The sequence below is a fragment of the Monodon monoceros genome, unplaced genomic scaffold (assembly GCF_005190385.1).
Source record: "Monodon monoceros isolate NGI ecotype Baffin Bay Population unplaced genomic scaffold, NGI_Narwhal_1 Super_Scaffold_12, whole genome shotgun sequence".
Classification (NCBI taxonomy): Eukaryota; Metazoa; Chordata; class Mammalia; order Artiodactyla; family Monodontidae; genus Monodon; species Monodon monoceros.
In genome coordinates this window covers 150,086,251-150,110,833 of record NW_021703768.1, presented here as the reverse complement: position 1 = coordinate 150,110,833, position 24,583 = coordinate 150,086,251, and the positions used below count along the sequence as shown (strand labels likewise).

The 24,583-nt window shown below is 41.0% G+C and overlaps 1 protein-coding gene across 1 annotated transcript; it reads left to right on the top strand.

The window, feature by feature from the left end:
* LOC114892173 (centrosomal protein of 78 kDa-like) lies at positions 1–23,506 on the top strand. The gene is given in 16 exon segments (XM_029216843.1): positions 1–87; positions 2,070–2,248; positions 2,462–3,036; positions 3,039–3,086; positions 3,089–3,142; positions 6,259–6,431; positions 6,534–6,543; positions 6,546–6,605; positions 7,877–7,980; positions 8,201–8,249; positions 10,027–10,157; positions 19,386–19,463; positions 20,885–21,051; positions 21,865–22,036; positions 22,359–22,405; positions 22,942–23,506. Coding segments are annotated over 16 exon segments (2,499 nt in total).
* Positions 23,507–24,583: the final 1,077 nt, after the last annotated feature.

The following is a 24,583-nucleotide window of genomic DNA, read 5'->3' as shown; positions in this document are numbered from 1 at the left end:
ATGGCCCCACAATTTCAGAAAGTTCTCAAAGGTGGAAAAGTGCACACGGCGTTTATCACGTTTGCAAATGCCAATGAAAATGCTAAGGTAACACTGTCCAAAATGCAATATTCTTCTGCGAGGGCACCCAACTTTAAACAAATACACATATTCTAAATACAGCTTAGATCTGTGACATGTTTTGGCCAATGAAGTGTGAGCAGACATGATGGCCTTCAATGAGCAGCAGAGGCCTTAAGTGGGCTTGTGCAGTTGGGCTCACCTCTTATGTTTCAGAGAACTTTGTGAGAAGACAGGGCCTGGGAGCTGCGGCCTCACAGTTGGGCTCCAGAGGACCCAAAACACGGAGAAAAACCAGCCATCTAGAGGTCTAAAAGAGAGCCACTGCAGCTAGCCAATAGGTCCAAGAAAAATAAATTCTTGTTTACGGAACTGAGTTTTGGGTCGATTTGTTCCAAAGCATTATCACAGCAAGAGCTGACTAACACAACATCCTCCAAATCATTGTTATGTAAATGGCTGCCACCATGCCTACAAGTAAGGCAATTGTGTACTCAAATTGTGAGAGTTCTTGAACTCTTGGTGCCTCTCCAACACAATGTACATGGCTAAATTTCCACAAATAAGTTCACTAATATACCACAAAGATCTCCCTAAGCTTTTATTAAATGTAATGCAAAGTTCTTTCTTTTCATTTCCTGCTTCTACATAGTTAAAATGCTTTTTATCCATGTAAAATGGCTCTTACCTTTTGGCTTCTGTCGTGAGAGTCTTTTGAACTCTGAAACACTGTAGGATATCACCTATATATGGAATCTAAAACATACAACAATTGAATGAATATAACAATAAAGAAGGAGAGTCACCGACAGAGAGAACAAACTAATGGTTGCCAGTGCGGAGGGGGAGGAGGGGGCAATACAGGGGTGGGGAAGTGAGAGATGTAAACTACTGGGTGTACGACAGGCTCAAGGAGGTATTGTACAACACAGGGAATATAGCCAATATTTTGTAATAACTGTAAAGTAACCTTTAAAAAGTATATAAAAATTTTTTAAAAAGAAATCATACTTAAAATTCGAAACAATTTAAATGTCCATCAACAGGAAAATGCACATATAAATTATTGTATTTCCCTACATGGGAATCCTACGTAGCGAGGAAAGTACATGAACTAGACAGATCTTCACATGTCAGCATGGATGAACCTAGCAAAGATAACACTAAATAAAGCAAGTAACAAAAGAAAACAAAATAGAATACGACATGCAGTTTAAGAATACTTAAACATGTAGCCTACATAGAAAGACATCCATGCCAGTGATGGAGACCAAGTTCAGAGGAGTGGTTACCCAGGGTCAGCTGGGGAGTGGCTGTGTTTGGGAAAGTGGTCACACCAGAGACTCTTCAACAGGAATGGTAATGTTTCACTTCACACGCTGGCTGGAGGACGGAGGAGTGTCTGCGATGTTATAATGCGAGCACGCTGCATGTAAAAGCCATTGCTGACCACTTCTAGGGGAACTGATGCGTGGGAGCTGGTAGTGGGTGGAGGCATCCAGAAGGTGGTGGTAGAAGAGGAACGTTGTACACGTAACGCCTAAGGCCTGACCAGAGGACGACCACTGCTCTAGAAACTGGACACAAATCCAACCTCTACGGCCAATCTTAGAAGACAAACTGAGGCATATTTAAAATGTGAACACTTTATGTGCGCAAAAATAGATTCAATTCACGCACCACAAAGCGGAAGAGGTGAGGAGCACTCCAGCCACAGGAGCTGCAGAGATGTTTATTTTAAAAGGGCAGAAGCAAAGCAAGGAAACGAGTGATTTGCTATGGCTTTAACGCCTAGTTGGTGGTGTGTGACTGGGTGTCCTCGGCGCTGTTCGTCACCCTGAGGCGTTGACAGGCTTAGATTTTGGTTGGTTTAACTAGGCGGCCGCATCGCTAGAGCCACCGCAGGCTAACGGCCTCCTTGCAGGCTTAATTTACTAACACCAAATGTCTGAGTCCTTCCTCTTACTCAGTCACTTCACTTCCTACGCCTCAGTTTCTCTTCTGTAAAGTGGATATTCAGTAGTAAATTCTCTGTGGAGGTGTCAGTACAAAACAAAGTGATTATTAGGAACCACGATCATGTCCTGAATGCACGGAACACGTCACCGTTTGCCAACCACCGTGTCAAGTCAGCAGAAACGACAGAAATTAAGAGCTCTCCGCAGAAATTCACACACCCGTGCACCAGGTAAGGGACCACAGGCAGACGTTCACTCAGCCTTTCCTGCGTCCCTCACGGAGTTCACGCTCTCTCCTGGGCGGGGCGAGCACAGACACTTTGCGGGAGTTTACTTTTAAAATGCGCTGATACAACCATGTCTCACTTTTGTTTGGATCAGTCAGCAAACGCTTTTTGGAAACCCCAAATTCTCCACACCTCCTACCTTTCGCGCTGCCATAGCCTCGAAGCTGCCGACACTGCTACTCAGGCCGCGTCGTCATGGGAGGCGGGTCTGCGTGCTGCTCCTCAGGCCGCGTCGTCATGGGAGGCGGGTCTGCGTGCGGACGCACGGCGAGCCCGCAGAAGTCCTCGAGCCCCGCCCCCACGGGCCCGCCCGCCCGGAGGCTTAAACCGCAACCCCGCGGCTCGGGAGGGCGTTGATGCCCGCGCCAACAGCAGGCCGCGCGTGGGCTCCAGAGCGCGGCATGGAGGGCCCGGCCTAGCTGGGGCCCGTGGCCCTATGTCTTCTGGCTGCGACGCCGGTCCTGCGCACGATGCGGGGCCGCAGCCGCCGGGCCGCAGCCGCCGGGCGGTGGGCGCCCGAGGGGCCGGGAGGCGAGCCGGGACCCACAGGCGGGTGTGGGCATCCTGCCTGCAGCCAGCGTCCCCGAGGCCGCGCTCAGGCCATGAACACTCGGTGAAGCTGCGCCCGGACAGCGCGGCCGACTCCTTCTCGCGCTCTGAGGACCTGTGCGCACTGCAGGACTCGGTGCCTCTGCCCTCCGTGCGGGCTTCCCTGAGGGAGGGCCTGCTGGACTTAAGGCCGACCGCCTCCGCGGGGTAGACTGGGCGCCGCTCCTGAGCACCCTCTGCCCCTGATCTGTATCCAGAGCTTCTTCCAGCCACGGCTTGTCGAGACAGGTTTGTACTTGCCGCTTCCAGGGGCCCTCGTGTGGGCGCTGAGAAGCGGGGTTTTAAATGGTTAAAGGTGGAGGGTGGGCACTAGAAGCGGTGCCCAGTGCCCGGGTGTGCGTGCACTAGACGGGGCGTGCGGCCTAGGACTCCTGCCAGCTCGGTGACCCCGGCCGAGTGCCTTAAGGCTTCAAGGTCTCAGTGTTCTCATCTGTAGCATGGGCTTAACAGGACCCAGGCTCCGTGGCGGTTACAAGGATGCACTGTGTTAATGCTTCTAGACTCTACAAAGTAGAACACTTAGCACAGTTTGGAGCATCGTTAATTGTTGCACAGATGTTACCTGGTCTGTTGAATGACTTTGCCTGGTACACACCAAAGCGATTAGGAAATGGATATATCCCAGCTTCATTTCCTTTCCATTCAAACAGGGCTCAGGAAAAAAAAAATTTTTTTTCAATAGTTGTATCATATAGTGGAAAGAGCACCGGTGTGAAGGCAGCTTAGGGTTTGAATTCCAGGGCTTATGCTCTCTGTGGCCTGGACAGGTTTCTTTTGCACTACAATCCCCACACTTGTAAACTGACATTAAAAACCACTCTTTCTGTGGGTTCTTAGAATTAATGAAGCAGGTTATGTGTGTAAAGTATCCTGGCACTTGAATGAGTTGTCAGAACCAAGGGCTGCTGGAGACGATGCTTCTGCCCTAGGCAATCTTCCCTTCTACTGGGCAGCAAGTAAACACAAGCACAGGAGTCAGTGCTCTGGAAGAAGTGAGTTCTGCTGCTACAGAGCACAGAATCTCTTTTTTCTTTAATTTAATTTTTATTCTATATTGGAGGATAGTTGATTTACAATATTGTGTTAGTTTCAGGTGTACAGTAAAGTGATTCAGTTATACATATATCCATTCCTTTTCAGATTCTTTTCCCGTACAGTTTGTTACAGGATATGGAGTAGAGGTCCCTGTGCTATGCAGTAGGTCCTTGTTGATTATTTTATATATAGTCATGTGTATATGTTAATGCCAAACTCCTAATGTATCCCTCCCCGCCATCTTTCCCCTTTGCAGAGCACAGAAACTTGGAAGGGAAAGTTCAGGGTAGGATTCTTGGAGGAAGTGCCATCCTTTCTAAGGATATGTAGAAGCTCCTGGGGTGGCAGGAGAAAGCAGTGTGTGTTGAAGTTCGAGAAATGTAAGAAAATATGGCAAAACTAATGTACAGGACTGGAACTCAGGGTTTGGGAAAGAAATGAGAGTTGATACTGAAAACTCAGTGGGGCCCAACAGAAAGGCGCCTTGTTTGTCCTGTCAGAAGTTTGGATGTTTATCCTGAAGGCTGCGGGAAACACCAAAGGACAGTGAAATGGAATTCTGGTTTAGAGGCTCACTTGGACCTCCATGTGGAAGGCAGTTGATTGGGTGCAGGGTGAATTGTAATCTGAGGGTCCCACTTAAGTTATAAAAGGTGGGATCGGGTTTTGCAGATCTGAGAGAGAATGGGTGAGGCCTGGTGACCAGTTAGAAAAGGGAGGGCAGCAAGCGTGGGTGACAGTTTACAGTTGCATCTTTTTGAGAGATACAGAGCACAGTAGAAAGGGATTGGGGGTGGCGAGAGGATCTTACTTCATCTTCAGTGCTTTAGAGGGGCCTGGTAGACAGGTCTGGGCCCAAGGTACAGATGTGGGCTTTTGGGAGGACAGGTGTTTGAAGGCATGGTAGAGACTTAGGTTATCCACAAGAATATCCAAAGAATCATAGGTCTGAGAGTTTTTTAAGTGGGTATATTTGAGGATGTTTATAAGCTGAGAGAAAGTAGCCAGCAGAGGAAGGGTATGAAGATCTGGGAGAGGAAATGATTGTTCATTTGTTTTCGAAAAGCTGAATACTTATCGTGTGCCTGGCCCTTTTCTAGGATCTGGGGTTCACACCATCTGTTACCTCTTCTGCAACGACAGTTCAGCTCATCCCCTGGTGAAGAGAAGTCAGATTATTCTTTGCATCCCATTCAGGTATAAGAAGTGTTCTGTACCTCTGAAGGGACTTTACTTAACCAGAGTAGTAAGTTAGAAATCAAAAGAAATTAGAGCTGGAAGGGACCTGAAAGGCCACGGTACTTAATTTTGCCTAATATTTTACATTGAATGTAAGAAAAATTTATTGTAGAGCCCATTCTCTTCAGAGTTCCTTCACTGAACTTTCTTTATGTCTTCCATCCAATGGGTCCAGCTTGTAGCTTTTGGCCTCCTCCTAAATTTGCTTCTTCATCCATATTACATTTTGCCCAGACTGTGGCAGAAACTCCTGGGTGGTTTTGCGGCCCCTGGGTTCAGTTTCTCTAAGTTCATCTGCCTACTCGTGTTGAGTGATCTTCTACCATAAAAAGATGTGCTTAAAATAATGCTGCTAATGGCTTGCCCACACAGAGTTAGTGCATACTAGCCACCCAGCGTGTGCTCTGCACAGAGGCGTGTAGTCTGAACTGTGTTTGGCCAAGCCTCATAGGGCTCTTTGCCATGAAGAAGGGGAGCTTTTTGTGATCACTCCCTTAATCTAATTGGTCCTTCAGCAGCGGGGTGCCTTTTTCTAATCAGCGGAGGCACCCTTACTCAGCCAGTGGTAGCCCCAGGCCTCATCACCTGTGGGATACAAGCCATGCTCTCTCCCAGGCTTGCTTCGGCCAACATCTCTATTTTCATTTCTGTCTCTACTTGTACTTGGACCCCTGGCCCGTAGTCATCCCCACCTGCAGCATTTACAGTGCCCAGCAGGAGTCAGGCTTGAGTATGTTTTCACAGATGTTCCCTCTGCAGTTAATGCACCTCCTACTCCAACTCTGCATAGCCTCATCTTTCTAGATTGTACTTCAGGGTTACCATGAAGCCATCACTTAGACATAACTCTTTGCCTCCGTAGGAGCCTCTGCGTATAAAGGTTACGTTTATTTATCTCATGTGATTGAAATTTTGAGTTTATACATGTCCCTCCTTAATGAAGGCTTTAAGGGCAGGAGTCGTTTCTAATCCTTAGCACAGAGCAGATGCTTTTGTTTTTATTTAGATGCTTTTTAATGATGATAAAATGTATGGTTTAAACCACTCATTTTACAATAATTTTGCTTTAGGTTGTGACAGAAATAAAGTTTACAGAAGTCGTGTTCCTGCGATATGGAATAAAGATGTGACCTTGCAGTTGTGTAAAGCTCATAAATGCTGTGTAAGTGCGTCGGGTGCGCTAAGGAACGTGGAGCTAAGTGGGCTAGTTGTGAGAAAGAGAGACTTAACTATGTTAACAAAGGTAAGCCTTCATTGTGTCCTCCCAACATTTGATAGTTGCTTTTGGGGTGCTTTTGGGGCAAACGAAACCAATAAAAGTTTAAACTGTTCCTCCCCATTAAAGGGATTGAATAATTGGCTTCTTTGGTGCACCTGTGTCTTGTGACTTCTCCAGTTGGAGATGGAGGTTTAGAAAGTGAGTTTCAGTCTTGTTTAAGTCTCTTCCCATCGGACTGGTCTCGTGATTTCCTACACACCATGTCTGTCTACCTTTTCACGTCTACCTTTTCTTGGTGTTGTTCATGCCTGGATTGTCTCCTGTACCTGCTCAAACCTTGGTCCATTCTCATTTGTACCATGGAAGTTTGTCATGCTGGATACTGTCAGAATTAATCTTATTTAAGTTTGTGTTAAGCCACAAACCACGTTTTGTATATTTTCTGTTTTTTGTGTTTGTTTATATTTTTATGGTTTCTCTTCAAGAAATATTATGGGAAGGGAAATAGCAAGATGTAAAGAGCAAAAAAGTTGAGCTTCCCTGGTGGCGCAGTGGTTGGGAGTCTGCCTTCCGATGCAGGGGACGCGGGTTCGTGCCCCGGTCCGGGAGGATCCCGCATGCCGCAGGGCGGCTGGGCCTGTGAGCCGTGGCTGCTGGGACTGTGCGTCCAGAGCTTGTGCGCCGCAACGGGAGGGGACACAACGGTGAGAGGCCCGCGTACTGCAAAAAAAAAGCAAAAAAGTCATCATTCTCTTTAAATTGTTAGGACATCTATCTGCAATCATAATTATAATGCACTGTGGTATGTGTTTAAATAGGAAATACATATAACGTCCCATAGGAGCAGCAAATTTAGTGGTGTCGGTGAGGGTGTGTCATGGAAGTAATCACAAAGCAGGTGACTCTTGATTAGGGTCTTGAAACATTAGTGTGCCTTCCCTGTGTCCAGTAGTGGTCTGAAGGGGTAAGGAAGCCTGCCTTTCAATTTGAGGGAACAGAGGGTTTGAGGTCCTCGCTCTTCTATTGCTCTAGTATACTGCATAGCAGCTAATAAAATACTGGGTTTATAGTTGACATTTACATCACTGATTGATCATCAAGATTGGCATGTATCATTGGAAATGAAAATCGGAAGTCTTACGCTCTTTAGGTTTTTCTTTTCTTTCCTTTGTCTCAAAAGCATGTAGTACTTTACTGAGTGGTTGGGAAGAAAGTTTGCAGTGTCCAGTGTATTCAGTTTTAGCACTGAATAGAATTAAACTGTTGCTGTAAACTGGAATAACACTTTGTTACTGACAAGTTTTAGAATGCATCAGTTCATCAATTACCTGTTTGGGAAGATTGTAGTTAATGATTTTAAGAATGTGGCTGTAAACCTCCAATTGACTCAAGAAAAGCAAATAAGTCAAGATTGACAAATGTATAGGCTCTTCATCTTATTGTGTGTGTGGTTTTTTTTTTCCTTTTAGTTACTTGTCAAGGTATAAAGAACTCTATCACTCTTAAGACAGTAAGCTTCACGGGGTATAATTTGACATGGCAGGGAGCAGATTACATGGCCAAGATCTTAAAGGTGATTTTATGTTTAAACTTTCATGAAAACATATGTGATTGAAGCACATTAACATATTGATACAGATGGCAGTTAATTTTTGTCTTTTAATACATGTGAGTGCATCTTTTGTTTTGTAGAAAGAATATGACCAAATGATGATGTGAATTGCTGTTGCATAAACTATAGTGTTGAATCCCCAGTCTTTGCACTTGAGTTTAACAACTCTGTGGTTTCCTAGCTTCTTCCTGAGACACTTAATCTCAGGTCCATCCTCCTCATACAGGGTGGTAAATTAGAGAATGATTAATATCACCATTTAAAGAAGTGAGACTGAAATCTCAAGCATCCTGAACATAGGAACTGAAGGGGCCTCTCAGCAGTTCAGAGAGTTATTACCAAGCCAGTCGGCTGAATTCTGTTCAGTTTTCTCCATAGCAGAGCCCTCCAGGTCCTTGTTTTGAGCTTATTTATTTTTATACACAATTCTATATGGAAACTGTACATAATACTAAATAGTTGTATTAACTGGGTTTAACTGGTGATGTATTTACATCAAGATCTAACTTTGTTTTGTTGATATCTTTTTAGGGGCTTGCCATTCATCAAAGCTCGTGATGTATGTAATCCGTTGCTGGCGTGTAGCTATCATATTTATGATATATAGGGCTTGAACTGGGAAAGGTAGATGGTCATTCTTGCTTTTTAAACTGACAGAGTCTTACAAGAAGCATTTCCCTCTCTGAAATAAATCATGTAAAACATGTTTGGCCGCTCTCCCAATGCAACGGTGTAGTTGTGTGGATTTGGCACACAACTGGCAGCCTTGTGTTTGTCTGTAAACAAGGAAGCCTGTTGTCCAGTCCGCAAATCAGCTGTTACCCGTGAAACGAACTTGACTGCCATTTCTGACCCCTCACATGGAGCTCTCATACTCAAGAACGTTCATATGTTTGCAAGAAACGTTGTTTGCAGGCTATGTGTACAAATTCCTGATCTGAAAGCCAGTATAAAGCAACATCTCCCAAACCTCTGCTCTCTCACCAAGGCCACACACATTCCCTAGCTTATGGCCTCATGGCAAGCTAATACTGTCAGTATCAGATTCTCCTTCCCAGTGGTTCTGGGAGACTGCGTAGTTGCTCTGTGAAAGGCACCACTGCTGAGGTTGAGAGAAGAGCATCTTGGGTGTCAGTCCTGCCCTTGCATGCCCAGAGAGAGGGGTGTGCGCCTCGTTCTCCTGTTAGGGTTTTCCTGTGCTGCAGGGCTTGCTGCTTGTTGTCAGAATGATGTCCTAGTGACTTGTCTTCTGCGTGGTTATATAATCCCAGCACACTTCTTTATGATCTGTAGACTTTTATGGGGTTGTGGCCAGGTCAGGTTTTAAATGTTTGGAAATGTCCAGTTGAACAACATTGCAGTGGCAGTGAATCTTGATGGGAGAATTGTATTACTGTTACCCTAGTTTTGGCTTAAGGGTGATGAGAAGATGAAATTTCTGATGGGTCAGTTTTAGTTATGTATGTGTGTGTGATTTACTTTTATAAATTCTAACATCTATTATTCCCAGCTTAGATATGTTGACTTTCTGATTATTCTTCTGATTCTTTATCAGTCCCTTTACTGATGTATTTTCCTCTGTAAAACTACATTTTCTTCCAGACTGTTTGTGTCTGATGGTGAAGAATAAATTTTTCATTTGCAGTATAAAGTTGATCTGAGAAAAAATGTTTACCTTGGATCTTCACTTGGCTTCTGTGAAAGAAACTTAATAAAATAATATGGGCAATTCCCATTACTAATCCTAACCATGTACAACAGAGGTCTGTACAGTAACATAGCAAAAATAAGTTCCTGTAATTTTACTTAGTCATTGCCTCTTTTAGACCATGGAGCAGTGAGAGATGTTTATAAATAATGATACCTCAGATCACTTTTGTTAAATGTCCTCTAATATTTGGATATTTGGTATCTGGCTTGTGTTGTCTTTTATACAATCTTGTCTTCTTTCTTTGCACTTTAGTTTAACAGCTCTGTGGTTTCCTATCTTCTTCTTGTGACACTCAGGTCCATCAGAATTTCCTGTGACTGTGACAGTGGAGAGTCCTTCCTCCTCAGAAATCGAAGAGGTCGATGATTCCTCAGAAAGTGTTCAGGAAGAGCCAGAGAAAACCAGTTTGAAACAAGAAGCATTGCAGGTACAAAGTTATCACTTTAAAGCTATAGAGAAGATTATTTTTCAAACAGCAGCCTGATTGCAACATGCCACAGCTTGTGTGAGGGTTCTGTTTTCTCCTCCCATCTTCATTGTATCCCCTTGAATGGTTCCTTAAGCTTAGACCAAGGTGAATGGTGGACATTTGAACTCTAAGAAATAAAAATCAAAACATGTCGTTAGTAATATATTTCCTTTCCTTAGAACCTTAGTATATTAGATTTAGGGAGAACCGTAGTGATCATAAGATAAAGAAATTGAGTTCTGAATGAATATAGTCAGCTGATTCAGTGTTCTTGTTTTACAGATGAGAAAATTGACAGTTCTAGTTGAACTCTGTTTTAATAAGAGGAAAATATGGCCTCATTTTAAATAAAAGTAAAGTTGAAAAAAGTTTTGATTTTGATATTCTCCTTTCCTAAAATAAAAAATATCAAGAAGCTACATTATATTACCAAATAAACCTGACCTCTAATGTCATTCCATACTTTTGTTTGTATGGACAGAAAAGAAAAATTGATTTTTATAAGAAATTTTTGCACCTCAAAAATAATATATTTATTTTATTTCAACTTTAATGCAGAGCTGAACATTTCTAGTAAATAAAGGAACACCATTTGGGGGGGACCTTGTCTTTGTGCTACAAAGTCCATGTTTAATTTTTTAAAATTATTTAATATGATTTTCTTTTCGTATGAAACTTGACCGGTTTCAGAACTAATTATCCCATTATTGTAGACTATGGGAATTAACTCTTTGATTTTCAAAAGAGAAAGTTAGATTTTTATTTTTTTAATTAAAATTAATGATAATATAGAGAAATTTTAAGAAAAGAACTTAGAAAATTATGAAATGTTAGAGTAGGAGAAATCTATAGTTCATGTAGAGTTACCCCCTTTCGTTTTATAAATGAGCACCTACAATTTGTAGCAGGTAGTGGTTTATTAGTAAATGGCAGAGTATGAGAAGACCCTAGAGCATCTACCCGCATTCCTTGTCATTTTATATGTGTTGTATTCGTTTCCTTCACGAGTAGACCAGGAGATTGTATTTCTAAAAGCAATGATAGACACTGGGGAAGACCAAGAAGTTTAAACACTGGGACCACAGAATAGCAGATTCAGAAGGCACTGAGAACCCTTTTAGCTCTTCTCCGTTTTGACGAGACACTACAATGATGGTATCAAAGTGTTTAAGTATATAAGCCCACAACAATCAAGAGATTTCAACATAGTTTTGAAAGACGGAAGACAAGTGGAAGAGTGTGAAACTGAAGCAGTAGAACAGAGGAAAAGCATCACCTAGAATATGCACAGCGACCACCTGCAACTGAGGAGGATTCTGACCCCACCTGCAGAAGTAGGCCCATGCTCAGATGGCCATGTAGGAGAGAGGGTGGAGTTAGTTAAAAGTGTGACTGAAATAGGGGAGCTCATTGAAGGGTTGTGTTTGGAGGAGTGGACTCCCAGCCCCGCCCTCACACTCCTGAAATGAGATGATTTCATTTTGAAAACAGTGAAACTGGCGAACTAGGGCAGCTAGTGTGAGTTTTTACACCCTAGAAAATTGTGTTTGGGGGAGATCCTATTACAGTTACTCCCCGCTTTTTCCTGCATAAGAAACCAATCAGTCATTGACTTCAGGGAGCTTTTTGCACTCATTCTTAAATAGAAAATAACTGTCATTTGCCTGATAGTTGAGTAAAGCTTACAACATGAGAGAGGGGGAAAAAAGAGTGAAAACATATCCTGGTAGGACCAGGGACAATTTAGGGAGCAAAATAATTTAAGAAAAAACCCTAATTAGTATCCTGAGAGAGATTTAAAAAGAGCTAGCAACTATAAAATAAGACTAGGGTGTTAATTAAAAAGAGAATGGTCAGAAAGCAAGAGAGGTCTCTTGAAAATGAAAATATGGTTGCTGAAATAAATTCAGTAGGAATTTAAAAAATTTCTCAGTATATGAAAAAGAAAGACACAGTGGAAAATGTGATAGCAATATGTTAGAGAGGCTGCATCTGGGAGATCCCACATGTTACTATTAGAAACTCCAGACCCAGAAAAAAAAATGGAGGGAAGCTATCAAAGGGCAACAAAATTCCCCACAGCTGAAAGTAGACATCAGGCCTCAGACTGAAAATAGTTACTCAATTTTTGAGCAAGATAAACAGGAATACACTCATACCTAGGCATCCTTCACTGTGAAACATTAAAATACTGAAAAAATAAATTAACATACAATAAAATACTGAGAGGGTACATCCATTCCAGAGAGAAAAGTACTGGTCACCTAAAAAAAAAGTTAAAATCTGACTTTATCATACTTATCATCAGCACCATGGATCCTGGAAGGCATTAGAAAGATACCTCCAAAGTTTTTCAGGCACATAATTTTCACCCTAGGGGTTTGTATCCAGCCAAACTATCAGTCATAAGTGGAGGCTGAAGAAGATACTTTGTACACAAAGATATTGGAAAAATTGACCTCCTGTGCTACACCTTAAGCTATTTATAGAAAGAATCCAGCAATATGAGGCAATAAACCAAGAAGTAGGGTACTAGGGGATTCGGTGCAGAGATAGTCTAGAGTGGAGAGGCTTCTGTTGATTGTGTGATTGAGAGCTTAGAAACACCTTGAGGCATATTGTACTTCCTAGCTATTAGGCACTGTTGGAAGGGAGGAGGGAGAGGAAGAGGAGAAGGAACTTGAACTCCAGAGGAGAAAAGGCTATACGGACATAAACCTGAAGCAAACTAAGCTATGGTTGATTTTTAACAACTTAAACTTGACACTATAGATGTCCCCCTTTTCAGTGACACACAGGGGTAATGACCACCTATCTAATTTGTTGTCCACACCAGAACACTTCAGAAGTGTAAGGAGGTGCTCTAATGCTGTAACATCAGGACAACAGGTATAAACTGGAAGAGCCCAAGGCGGCTTGGGGTATGTGGTCACCCTGTACAAGGGCAGTGACACTGACACAGTATGGAACGAGGTGTAGTCTATACACAGAGACAGTACATCTGCAGTGGGCAATATTAATTTAATCGTACTAATGGCAATACTGTCTCGGTTTGCAGGTTTTATTGTCAACTTGCATGTAATAACAAATAACTAACCTATACTTAGTATGTATTTGTATTAACTTGGTATGTACTGAAATGTACTGTGTACTAGTATGTACTTAGTATATATTAGGCTCTAAGTGTTTTTGCATATATTAACTCATTTAATCCTCTGAATAGCCTTATGAGGTTGGTGCTAATATCATTCCCACTCTTTTTTTTTTTTTTTTTCGGTACGCGGGCCTCTCACTGCTGTGGCCTCTCCTGTTGCGGAGCGCAGGCTCCAGACGTGCAGGCTCAGCGGCCATGGCTCATGGGCCCAGCCGCTCCGCGGCATGTGGGATCTTCCCGGACCGGGGCACGAACGTGTGTCCCCTGCATCGGCAGGCGGACTCTCAACCACCGTGCCACCAGGGAAGCCGCATTCCCACTTTTGTGAAAAGGAAGCTAAAACAGGGAAGGAACTTGCCCAGGCTGTACCTAATTTAGGGTTGGATCGAGGCTTTGAGTTTAGGCTCTCTGCCTGTTCTCTTAAACCTTACTCCCTACCGACTCTCAAATAACAGAAGACTTAACTGCACATAGAACAGAATATAAATTTCAACTTTGACAATGTAAAAGCTAGGTTTGGAAGGTAGACAGGAGGTAGAAAGAAGGAAAGATGGTATGAATGTCCTCATTTTACAAAGCGTGACGTTGAGAGAATTTATAGTTGATCAACAATTTAGGTTTTTAAGTATATCACTACAAGTCAAAGAGATCCTGAGCAGTGGAATAACTAATGATGACATAACTTTACTAAGCAGTGTGGAAACAGTGTAAAGGAACTAAACCCTTACTTAGTAAAATAGAAAATGAACAGATAATGCCTCCAATTTAGTGAGAAAATAGTCATGTAAGAGTATTACTTGGAAATGGAGAAGAATTCAAAATAACAATAGTTGGACCTCCCTGGTGGCGCAGTGGTTAAGAATCTGCCTGCCAAGGCAGGGGACACGGGTTCGAGCCCTGGTCCGGGAAGATGCCACGTGCCGCGGAGCAACGAAGCCTGTGCGCCACAACTACAGAGCCTGTGCTCTAGAGCCTGCAGGCCACAACTACCAAGCCCGTGTGCCACAACTACTGAAGCCTGCGTGCCTAGATCCTGTGCTCCACGACAAGAGAAGCCACTGCAATGAAGAGTAGCCTCTGCTCGCCGCAACTAGAGAAAACCTGCGCGCAGCAACAAAGACCCAACACAGCCAAAAATAAATAAGTAATAATTAAAAAATAATAAAAAATAACAATAGTTGACGTAAACGTCATGCAAAAGGAAATCCAAACAGCCAGTAAACACAGAAAAGTGTACGACTTCATTAAGTAATAAGAGAAAAGTGAGTCAAAAACCAATGAGACTACATGCCAATCAGTTTGACAAGTACATAAATAAAGTGTGGTAGTATCAGGTATTGTAGACCTGGAGTACTATGGGAATCTTCTACCCTGTTTATACTGGAGTATAAATCGACACAACTACTTTGGAAAGCATTTAGCACTCTCCATCAACTGAAGGTATATAAATAGCCTGCGAGCCAGCAGCCCTCACCCCCGCCCTGTGTAAATGCATCAGAATAACCAGTACAGCAGGATTCCTATCCGTGATTTGCATTAGCACAAACTGAAAACAAACCAAATGTCCATTAAGAGTCAAAAATTAAATAAATTTTGTGTATTCGTACAGTGGGAAAACTATCCAGCAATAAAATTGAATGAACTAGAGCTACAGGCAGCAATGTGGATGAATTTTTTAAACCAATGTTGAGAGAAAGAAATAAGATAGAAAAGACTTCATATACTATGATTCTCTACATAAAGTTAGATGTTGACAAAACTAAACTCTTTTGTTAGGGATGCATGCAGGTTAAAGGAAATGATTGTCAAGAAGTGAGGATGGTGTTTAGCCTGGAAGAGGAAAGGAGATTGTGATGAGAAAAGGATATTGGGGGGGGGTTGAGATGCTGACAAGTATCAATACTTTCAGATTCGAGTAGTGGTTATGTAAGTATTCTTTTTTTATTTGTCACATTGACAATTTTGTCCTGAGCACTTCTCAGTACACATTATCGTATTTTACAATTAAAAGCCTGAGTAAAGAATCGGTCGCTTCTTGAGTGCTGGATGTGGGAGTGGGATGAGACTATTTCATTTTAAGCCCTTCACTACTGCTTGCGTTCACATGTTCATTCGTTCAGCCTTAATTGAACATATGCTGTGTACCAAGCACTCTTCTAATTTTATATGTGTTTTAACTCATGTAATCCTCACAAGAGCTCTGTGATGTGGGAGCTTATCTCCATTTTATAGATGAGGAAGTTGAGGCCTAGAGTTATAGAACTTGTCCAAGGTTATATAGCTAATGGGTAGTGCCAGGCCCATTTGCCTCAGAGTCTGAATTTTTACAATACAATCTAAAAGAGAAATTTAATTACTAATTATAAGCAAAAAAATTGCACATTAAAGAAGATGACAAGTTTTCATCTATCCAGTTAGAGAAAAACACACAGTCTGTCTTTCACACACATACATCTTGTATTGGCAGGGATTTTCCTTATTAAGCAATTATTTATTGACCGCCTACGTTGTGCTAGGCACAGGTGCTGGGAATAAACACTTAATAAAATACACCCCCTATCTTCAGATAACTTGCACTCTACGTGAGGAGGTAAGCCAACAGTTATAGTAGAGGTTATATACCAAGTGACACATCGCTGATGGATGGCAGTATAAAATCTCAGACATCTTTTGGAAAGAAGTTTGGAGATAGGTACCTCAGAGCCTTAAAAATGTGCATTTGCTTTGACGTCAAACTCATTTTTATAGATTTATTGCAAGAACGTTATTCTCAATATGGAAAAAAGCCTTCATGCATAAAAACGGTTATTTTGTCTGATAATATTGAAAAGTTGGAAAGAATTTAAATGTGTAAAATGGTTAACCAGTAAACCCACTCAGTGGAATATTTTGTAGCCCACACAAAAAAATCAAGGTTATGAATCCCCTGATTATATGAGAAATGATTGATTTCAATGTTAAATGAAGAAAAGGTGAACATAAAATTTGATATCCAATACGATGGGAGCTTTGTCCCAGAAAAATCACCCTAGCCGGTGTACAGAAGGGAGGAAGGAGAGCAGATGACAGGAAGGAAAATTATTCCAAAGCCTTATCATTAGTTTACTTAAGTAATAGAATATCAAGCAATTTTACTTTCTAACTTTTTTGGTTCCATATTTCCATGTAAGGGACATGAATTATGAATACTTTGTAGTAAGAGGACACAGTTTTTCACAAAAATTTAATACTGTGTACTAATTCCCTCCATTAGAGGGAGAAACTATTCCATGTAATTGCACTTTGATGTGCTATTTAGAACCAGTCAGGATGTTTTACTCTACTTTCCTCTGACTGTGGTGAGGGTATTTTTGTTTGTTTGATCATTTGTTTAGAATTTCTTTAAAATCGGTTTTAGAAGATTTATTGAACCATTATATTGAAAGTAGAGGAATTTTGCAATTTTTTCCCCTTTTTCCCCATTGAAAACTTGGCTGGCTTTAGTAATGAAACATTAAAGAATTTGAAGTTCTTAGACTGTCAGTTTTTTAAACATGATCTGAATATAAAAATATATGTTCATTGAGCAAATTTTTGAAAACAATGAACAACTCATTGAAGGAAATAAAAGCCACCTCTGCATGTACACACACCTAATCTGCTCTTTTGTCTTAAAGAAGTATCAAAAATATTTTGCCATGTCACTAAATACTCTTCTACATCAGAGAATTTGATTAAGCTTATGCACCGTTTCCCAGGAAAAACGCACAGATACATTTTGAATGTAGAACTCCTGAAGCCCATTCATTAACTCTGGTTGAGACCTGTTGTCATTCTTTTCTTAGTGGCTTCATAGCGCATTCCTTCAGACGGTGAGCTGTTTTTATTTAAACCAGTCCCAATTTGGAGGCTCTTAGCTTTCTTCTAGGGTTTGGTTATAAACAATCTTATGACATCATGTTGGTAGATAAATCTTTGCCCACATCTTTGCTTTCCTTAGGGCAAACTCCTGATGTAGGATTGTTGTTAGGTACCAAGAGCTACTCTCCAGAAAGTGATACCAGTTCCTCTCCCAATGATGGCATATAATAGAGTTCCTCATTCTTTAAGTGATTGTTCAGAGCAGTTAAAAGGTATAAATATACCGTACTGTTTTCATAAGTATAGGTATTCTGATTGTTTATCGCTGCATAAGAAACCACCCCGAAACAGTGGCCTAAAACAATGACAGTCATTTATTTTGTTCACGAACCTGGAGGTTGAGTAGAATATTAATTCTTTTACTACACTCTTACTGACTGAAAACAGTACCTATTTGACTAGCTCACAGTTCTGCAGGTCAGAAGTCCAGGCACAGCGTGACTGGGTTTCCTGCTCAGATACACACGGGAACATGTGAGTTCCCTCCTGAGAGTGTTAAAGCATGTGAAATTTAAGTGTAAGACATTGAGCCCCAAACGTTGGATGTTCACCATAGTTTGTGTGGGTCACAGAGCTGAAATCAAGATGTCAGTCAGGCTGTGTTAGCATCCAGAGGCTCTGGGAAAGAATGCCTCCAGGCTTCTTCGGCTTGTTGGCATAATTCAGATTCTGCAGTTGCAGGACAGAGGTCCCCATTTCCTTGCTGGCTGTCAGTCGGGGGACAGTCTCAGCTCCTAGAGGCCTCTCGCTTGCCTTCCCTGCTGCAACATTTGACTTCTTCAGAGCCAGCAATGGAGAGTCTCCCTTTTGTCCCTTTTGTACTTCAGTTCAGGAAGAGTTCAGGTCCTTTTCATGGGGTGCCTGAGTAGGTCACATCCACCTAGAATAATCTCCCTATCTTAAAAAAATCAACTGATTTTGAACGTTAATTCCATCTGCAAAATCCCTTCACTACAGCACCTAGATTTAGAGTTTGATTGGATAAGTGGAAGGTTTGTGTACTTCAGTAAGTAGGAGTCTTAGGGGCTCTGTTAGAATTCTGCCTATTGCAAGCAGTGTCCCCACTTCAAGGACCGAAGTGTCTTAGTTCCTAAAACTCCTAATAGAGTTTATCAGTGTTCATTTTATTTCAGTGACCTTGGTGAATGGGAAGACTACCACCTCTGTGAGCAGGAATGGCACCCAGCTTCCTGAGTCCACAGTGTGGCTCTGCTACTTAGTGGTGTGACCTTGGCTGTGCTGCTCTACTTACTCTACTTCTCTGCCTCTGTTTCCCTCATCTGTAAAATAACATGGAGTTAGTGATCATTCTTTCCTCGTAGGGTTTTTTGTTTTATAAATTTATTTTATTTATTTATTTTGGGCCGCGTTGGGTCTTCGTTGCTGCTCGGGGGCTTTCTCCAGTTGCGTCGAGCCGGGGGCTACTCTTCATTGCGGCGCGATGGCTTCCCTTATTGCGGAGCACAGGCTCTAGCGCACAGGCTTCAGTAGTTGTGGCACGTGGGTTCTAGAGCATAGGCTCAGTAGTCGTGGCGCACAGGCTTAGTTGCTCCGCGGCATGTGGGTTCTTCCCGGCCTAGGGCTCGAACCTGTGTCCCCTGCACTGGCAGGCAGATTCTTAACCACTGTGCCAGCAGGGAAGCCCCCTCCTAGTGTTTTGATGATTAGATTATTTGATACCCAGGGAACTCCAGGAACAGTGCTTGACTGTAAATTGCTTTAAAAGTGATTACTTTTTAAAAACATGCTTTTGAATCTGCAATTATGCAATTCAGGTATGTTAAACATGTTCATTAATAGGACTTACTGCTATAAAGAGACCCACAAATAAAAATAGAATTTTTCTTTCTTGGTCTTCTTATTTCTGACTTGCTATGTTATACGCATATGCCTTTTATGGTGGGCTGCCACAAATTTATGTTGGAAAAAGTGGAATTTAAATAAATCTTTACTATGCTAATTTGATAGATTTTGATAATTCATTTCACTAGCATGGTATGATATTACCAGTAGCAGACTAAAATCTGAGTTCACTTCTGGCTCTGCCCCTAAATCCTGATGAGACCAATAGCTGGAAAGGCTTTTGGATATTATACTACAAATTAGTTATAACATTTACTCTGTTTGTTTAGGAAAACCTGGAGGAGTGCCTAAAGCAGTTAAAGGAGGAAAGAGTAATAAGACTGAAGGCTGATAAATGAGTCAGTGAGGTAAACAAGTTTCTTCTTCTGCTTTTGAGAGTGTTTTGGTTTTATTTTGATTTGATTTTAAGCCATATACACATAATTTGTAAGCTTTAAAACTGTAATATGTTGCAAATTGGTTGTATCATATGGAGTTTTGCATTTACTGGTATTTAGTGATCATATGATCTATATTCCAGAAAGCATGTTTTTAAAAATGTGAAAATCTGGTTTTGTGTGTGTGTGTGCTTTTATATGACATTAGCGTATTTCCTGTTCATGATTCTTTGATTCAAGAAGGCACTTTTTGTGCATATATTGTGTATACAGTAACATAAAAGACATGATGAGACTGTACTGGCAGTGAATTAGCAAAGTGAATCATTTAAATAAATTTAAGATGTTGGAAAACTTCTAAGAATGCAATGAAAGATAAAAATATATACCATGAGGGGGCTTCCCTGGTGGCGCAGTAGTTGGGAGTCCGCCTGCCGATGCAGGGGACGCGGGTTCGTGCCCCGGTCGGGAGGATCCCGCGTGCCGTGCAGCAGCTGGGCCCGCGCATCCGGAGCCTGTGCTCTGCAGCGGGAGAGGCCACAGCAGTGAGAGGCCCGCATACCGCAAAAAAAACAAACAAAAAAACCCCATATATACATATATACCATGAGAATTACATTAGGTAATGTGCATGAAAGCAGGGCATAATCTAAAAAGTTCTATCGAAATATAATTTATCACAGGGTGAGTGTAGGGAGGAATTTTTGAAAGTACATCCATTGGATTGGTGGACACTCATTCAATAAATGTTGAGCACCTGCTCATGTAAGGCAAAAGGGGCATCATGAACATTAACGGCCTTTCTGAGAAATACTAGAGTTGAGCTTATAGGGACTTTTAAGTGCATAGATGATGAGCGGAAGGGGAAGAGTTCACGGGGGTGAATATTTTCAAGAAGCCAAAGAAAATATTGGTGATCGTACATTTAATAAATTGGGTTGGGTATGATTTAGGACTTTTAAACGTAAGCATTAGATATTTTGCTCACTAAAGTTAATTCTTAACATTCAGCAGAGTTGTAATATGTTTTGTTCAGATCAGATTCTATAATTCACTTTCTAATTTAAGGGAAACTTAAAGCAGGTAATTTTCTAATGTGGAATGAGGCTCCGTTATGAATTGAACCAGTTAGAAATGTGATCTTTTGTGAAAGATCATTAATAAAACGGTAACTTTGGTTTATTTATATACCACCTAAGCGTTATATAAGAAACTTTATTGGATGCCTGTGGGTTTTGGTTATTATGTGATATGGTCTCTGTATTTACTGGTGGAGAGTTAGGTTAATTACATTTTGAGTGTTTTAGTTTTGTTCCTTGAAACTAGGCAAGACTACTTTTGATGACAATGAGAAAAAAATCATGTCAGATATTTTCCGTCTTCTTTTATAGCTGGAACATGAAAATGCCCAGTTAAGAAATATAAATTTCTGTTTGTCTGAAGCCCTTCATGCCCACTCATTGACAAGCATGATCCTGGATGATGAAGGTGTTTTGGGCAGCACTGAGAATTCTTTTCACAAGTTCCATGCTTTCTTGGACCTCCTTAAAGATGCTGGGTTAGTTCATTTCTCTTCATGGCGTTCTTCTCTTTGCGACTATAATGGTAGTTTGCTGAGGAACTGGAGCAATTTTCATCACTTCTGTGGCCATATTTAGTGTAATTATAGGTAATATAGTTGACTTTTTAAATTGAGGAATTAAATTTTTTAAGAAATGCAAATAGGGAGGCCTGCTTTGGTAGAGTGGGGAGCCCAGTATAAAAGAGTAACCTGTAGACAGAGTAATTAGTAGGTATAGTTTTTTGTAAGGACTAAATTGAAAGCAGTTTTCATTGAAAATATTCGGGAATGCATAAGAATTGTCTTATCTTTCACTTATTTTGCTTGTTTGATAAGTTTGAGTTAAAGTTATTTTTGCCTTAGACATAAAAATTATTATTAATCTGCAGGGAAGATATAGGTCGGTGGTTCTCAACCGGGAGCAATTTTGCTGGAAGAGGGAAGTGGAGATTGATAGTTGATGGAGTGGTGTTTTGTCAGTGAATGAGTTGGTGTTGGGAAGGAAGGGACAAACACATTCTTGGAAACTGGAGGAAAGGTGGTAAAGAAGTGTGGGAATGGAGGTGTGACAGGCAGTGGACGGGGTGCATGGTACATGTTGAAGCTGCTAGTGAGACAGTGGGATGTCTCCTAGAGGATGAATCTGGAAAGGGCTGAGAATTTGGGGGAGAGAGAGGCTTGTAGTCTGGAGTAGGATGTTAGCTTTTAAGATTTTAGAAGTATTTCATGATTGTAGGTCTGGGGAAATCTAAACTGCTCTTCTGTGATTATAATAACCTTTGTCTTTTCTCCTTTCCTCCTCTGGTCCAGGCTTGGGCAGCTGGCCACAATGGCTGGTATAGAGCAGTCAGATTTTCATTTACTAGGTCGTCCCCAGATGAATTCTACTGTTAGTAGTCCACCTAAAGAAGAAAAGAAGCCACTTGAAGAAGAAAAATCAGAATCAAAGCAGAGTGCCCCAGGACTAACGCAAAATCTCCAAGTAAGTGGAGAGGACAGCACTTAAGGAGTCTAAGAGTGATTAGCAAAAAGGAAATGACCAAGTCAGGGAGAAAACAATAATGATCAGTCTCTGATAGTTCACATGCTCAGGAGCTAGAAGATTCTGGAATCCTTTCCAAATCTGAGATTAGTAAATGTGTGCCCATTTCATGATACTGTATTGTTGTAAATAAGGAGACTGGAAGTTCTTTAGAAAATTTATGAGTTAAAGCAAACTATCCTTAATGAAGAAAGAAAACATTAGAGGAAATATTCCAGATTTTAAATTGTATAAATGTCTATTCTATTCATATTTTATCTAGGTTTCTATTTGTATGCAGTCAGCTTACAATGAAGGAACACTAATGAAGGTACACATACTGATACAGTTTTTAAAATAAGTAATCCAGACATAGCTAATAGGTAACATATGACAGTGAGTCACTGGTTATGGGAATGGGAGGGGAAAACCTGTCAGCTTTTCCTATAGCCTTACTTGGAGCCCCCATCAACCAATCTCAGACTGGTCTTGGGAACTGACAGCTTGAGAACACAGTCTGGTCACAAACTATATACTGTTTACATGTGCCTGGAGGATAGAAAAGAAATTAATTATATTACAGAATAGGGTTTTATTTTTAGTGAGGGAAAGGAAATGGGTAATAACTACCCCAATCACCAAAGTCTGAAAATGGAGCGGACATAGCCTTGGATATAGCTAGGTTAAGCTGAGAATCACTTGGCAAGATATAATTAGAAAAACACTGGCTCTGAAATCTTCTGGATAATCAATTAACTGTGTTAATAATAAGATCACAGAGTAACAGTGAAGTTTTGAACTCTACTTTTTAATGGTTGGCTTTGTTCATCACTGAATTTTTGTCTTGTCTTTTGTTTTTCCCCCTGGTTTCAGAAAATTGCAGGTGATGCTAGGATTCCTTTGCCTCTCGACTCCTTCCATGTCCCAGTCTCTAGTCAGGAGGCCTTAGAAACTTCCAAAGACAACCTGGGGGTCCCAGTCACAGAGCAGCGGCAGGAGTCTTTTGAAGATTTCATTGCTAGAACATGTTCTTCTTCAGCAGACGTCATTTCTGGAACTGGAAGTGAAAGAAAAGAAGAGGAATTATCTAGAAATAGCAGGTCTTCTTCAGAGAAAATGACCAAAGCAGGTGAATATACCCAAAACTACTCTGCTAAGAAACAACCTGGGAAGGACCTGCATTCCTGCTCTGACTCACCTGTAAAGCAGAAAAGCAAAGGAACTGGGCAAAATAATTCTTTGGTTAATAAGCCAATTAGAAGTGAGTCTTCGAAAAAGCACATTTCTGTTAAGAAAGACAGTAGAATAGTGACTGTTTCATCAAAGACAACTAAAAGTAAACTCAGTCTACTAGAACATTCTGAAAGTGATACTCTTGGATCTGATTGTGAATTTCAAGAAAGCATCTGTACTCTATCACGCCTAACATAGGTATAAATCTTTTAAAATTATGTTTTTGCCTTCAAATTTTAATAAATTACTTATGTTTTTATTATAGCATATGGTGTTTTCAATTACTTGACTGGAAGCCACTAGAGAAAGATTTATCTATTCTTTTTTATTATAATGAAAGTTTTGGTGTATTTTTCCTTGTGACAGTCTGCACCATTCATTCAGCTAGTGTTTACTGAGGGCTTCATATGTACAGTACTTTTCTGGGTGCTATTGCTTTCAGCAGTGAACAAAATAAAGCTTTTACTCTCCTGGAACTAACACTCTGTGGTGGGAGAAAACATAAACAACAAAACAGGGTAAGGGGTAAAAAGAGATGGGAATAATAAATGGAATACTTTTACCATTTGGTTAAATGTCAAACTATTATAAATCACATGGCCAGAAGCCATTGACATATTTTAATTCACAATAGCCAGAGAGCCTCAAACATTTACCAAGGCACTTAACCGTGTTTATGGATTACAGCAACGCTATGAGGTTGGGAACTGTTACCATTCCCATTTATAGATGAGGAGTCTGAGGAGACATTATGTGAGTTGCCCAGAATTACACAGCTGTAAGTAAGTGGGAAGCTGCGATTTAACCCGAACCCATGCTCTTTTTTTTTTTTAATGTATGGACTTTATTATGTTTCCTTTGTTTCTGATTTATGTGATTTTTTTCTTTAAAGTTTTTTTGGATGTCGACCATTTTTAAAGTGTTTATTGCATTTGTTACAGTATTGCTTCTGTTTTATATTTTGGTTTTTTGGCCACAAGGCATGTGGGATCTTAGCTCCCTGACCAGGGATCGAACCCTCACCACCTCCATTGGAAGGCAAAGTCTTAACCACTGGACCACCAGGGAAGTCCCCTTTGTGTGATTATTTTTCTGGCAATTGTTTTTTAATTTTATTTTTTATTGACGTACAGTTGAATTACAGTGTTGTGTTAATTACTGTTGTACAGGAAAGTGACTCAATTATACATTTATAGACATTCTTCTTCATATTCTTTTCCATTATGGTTTATCACAGGATATTGAATATAGTTCCCTGTGCTCTACAGTAGGACC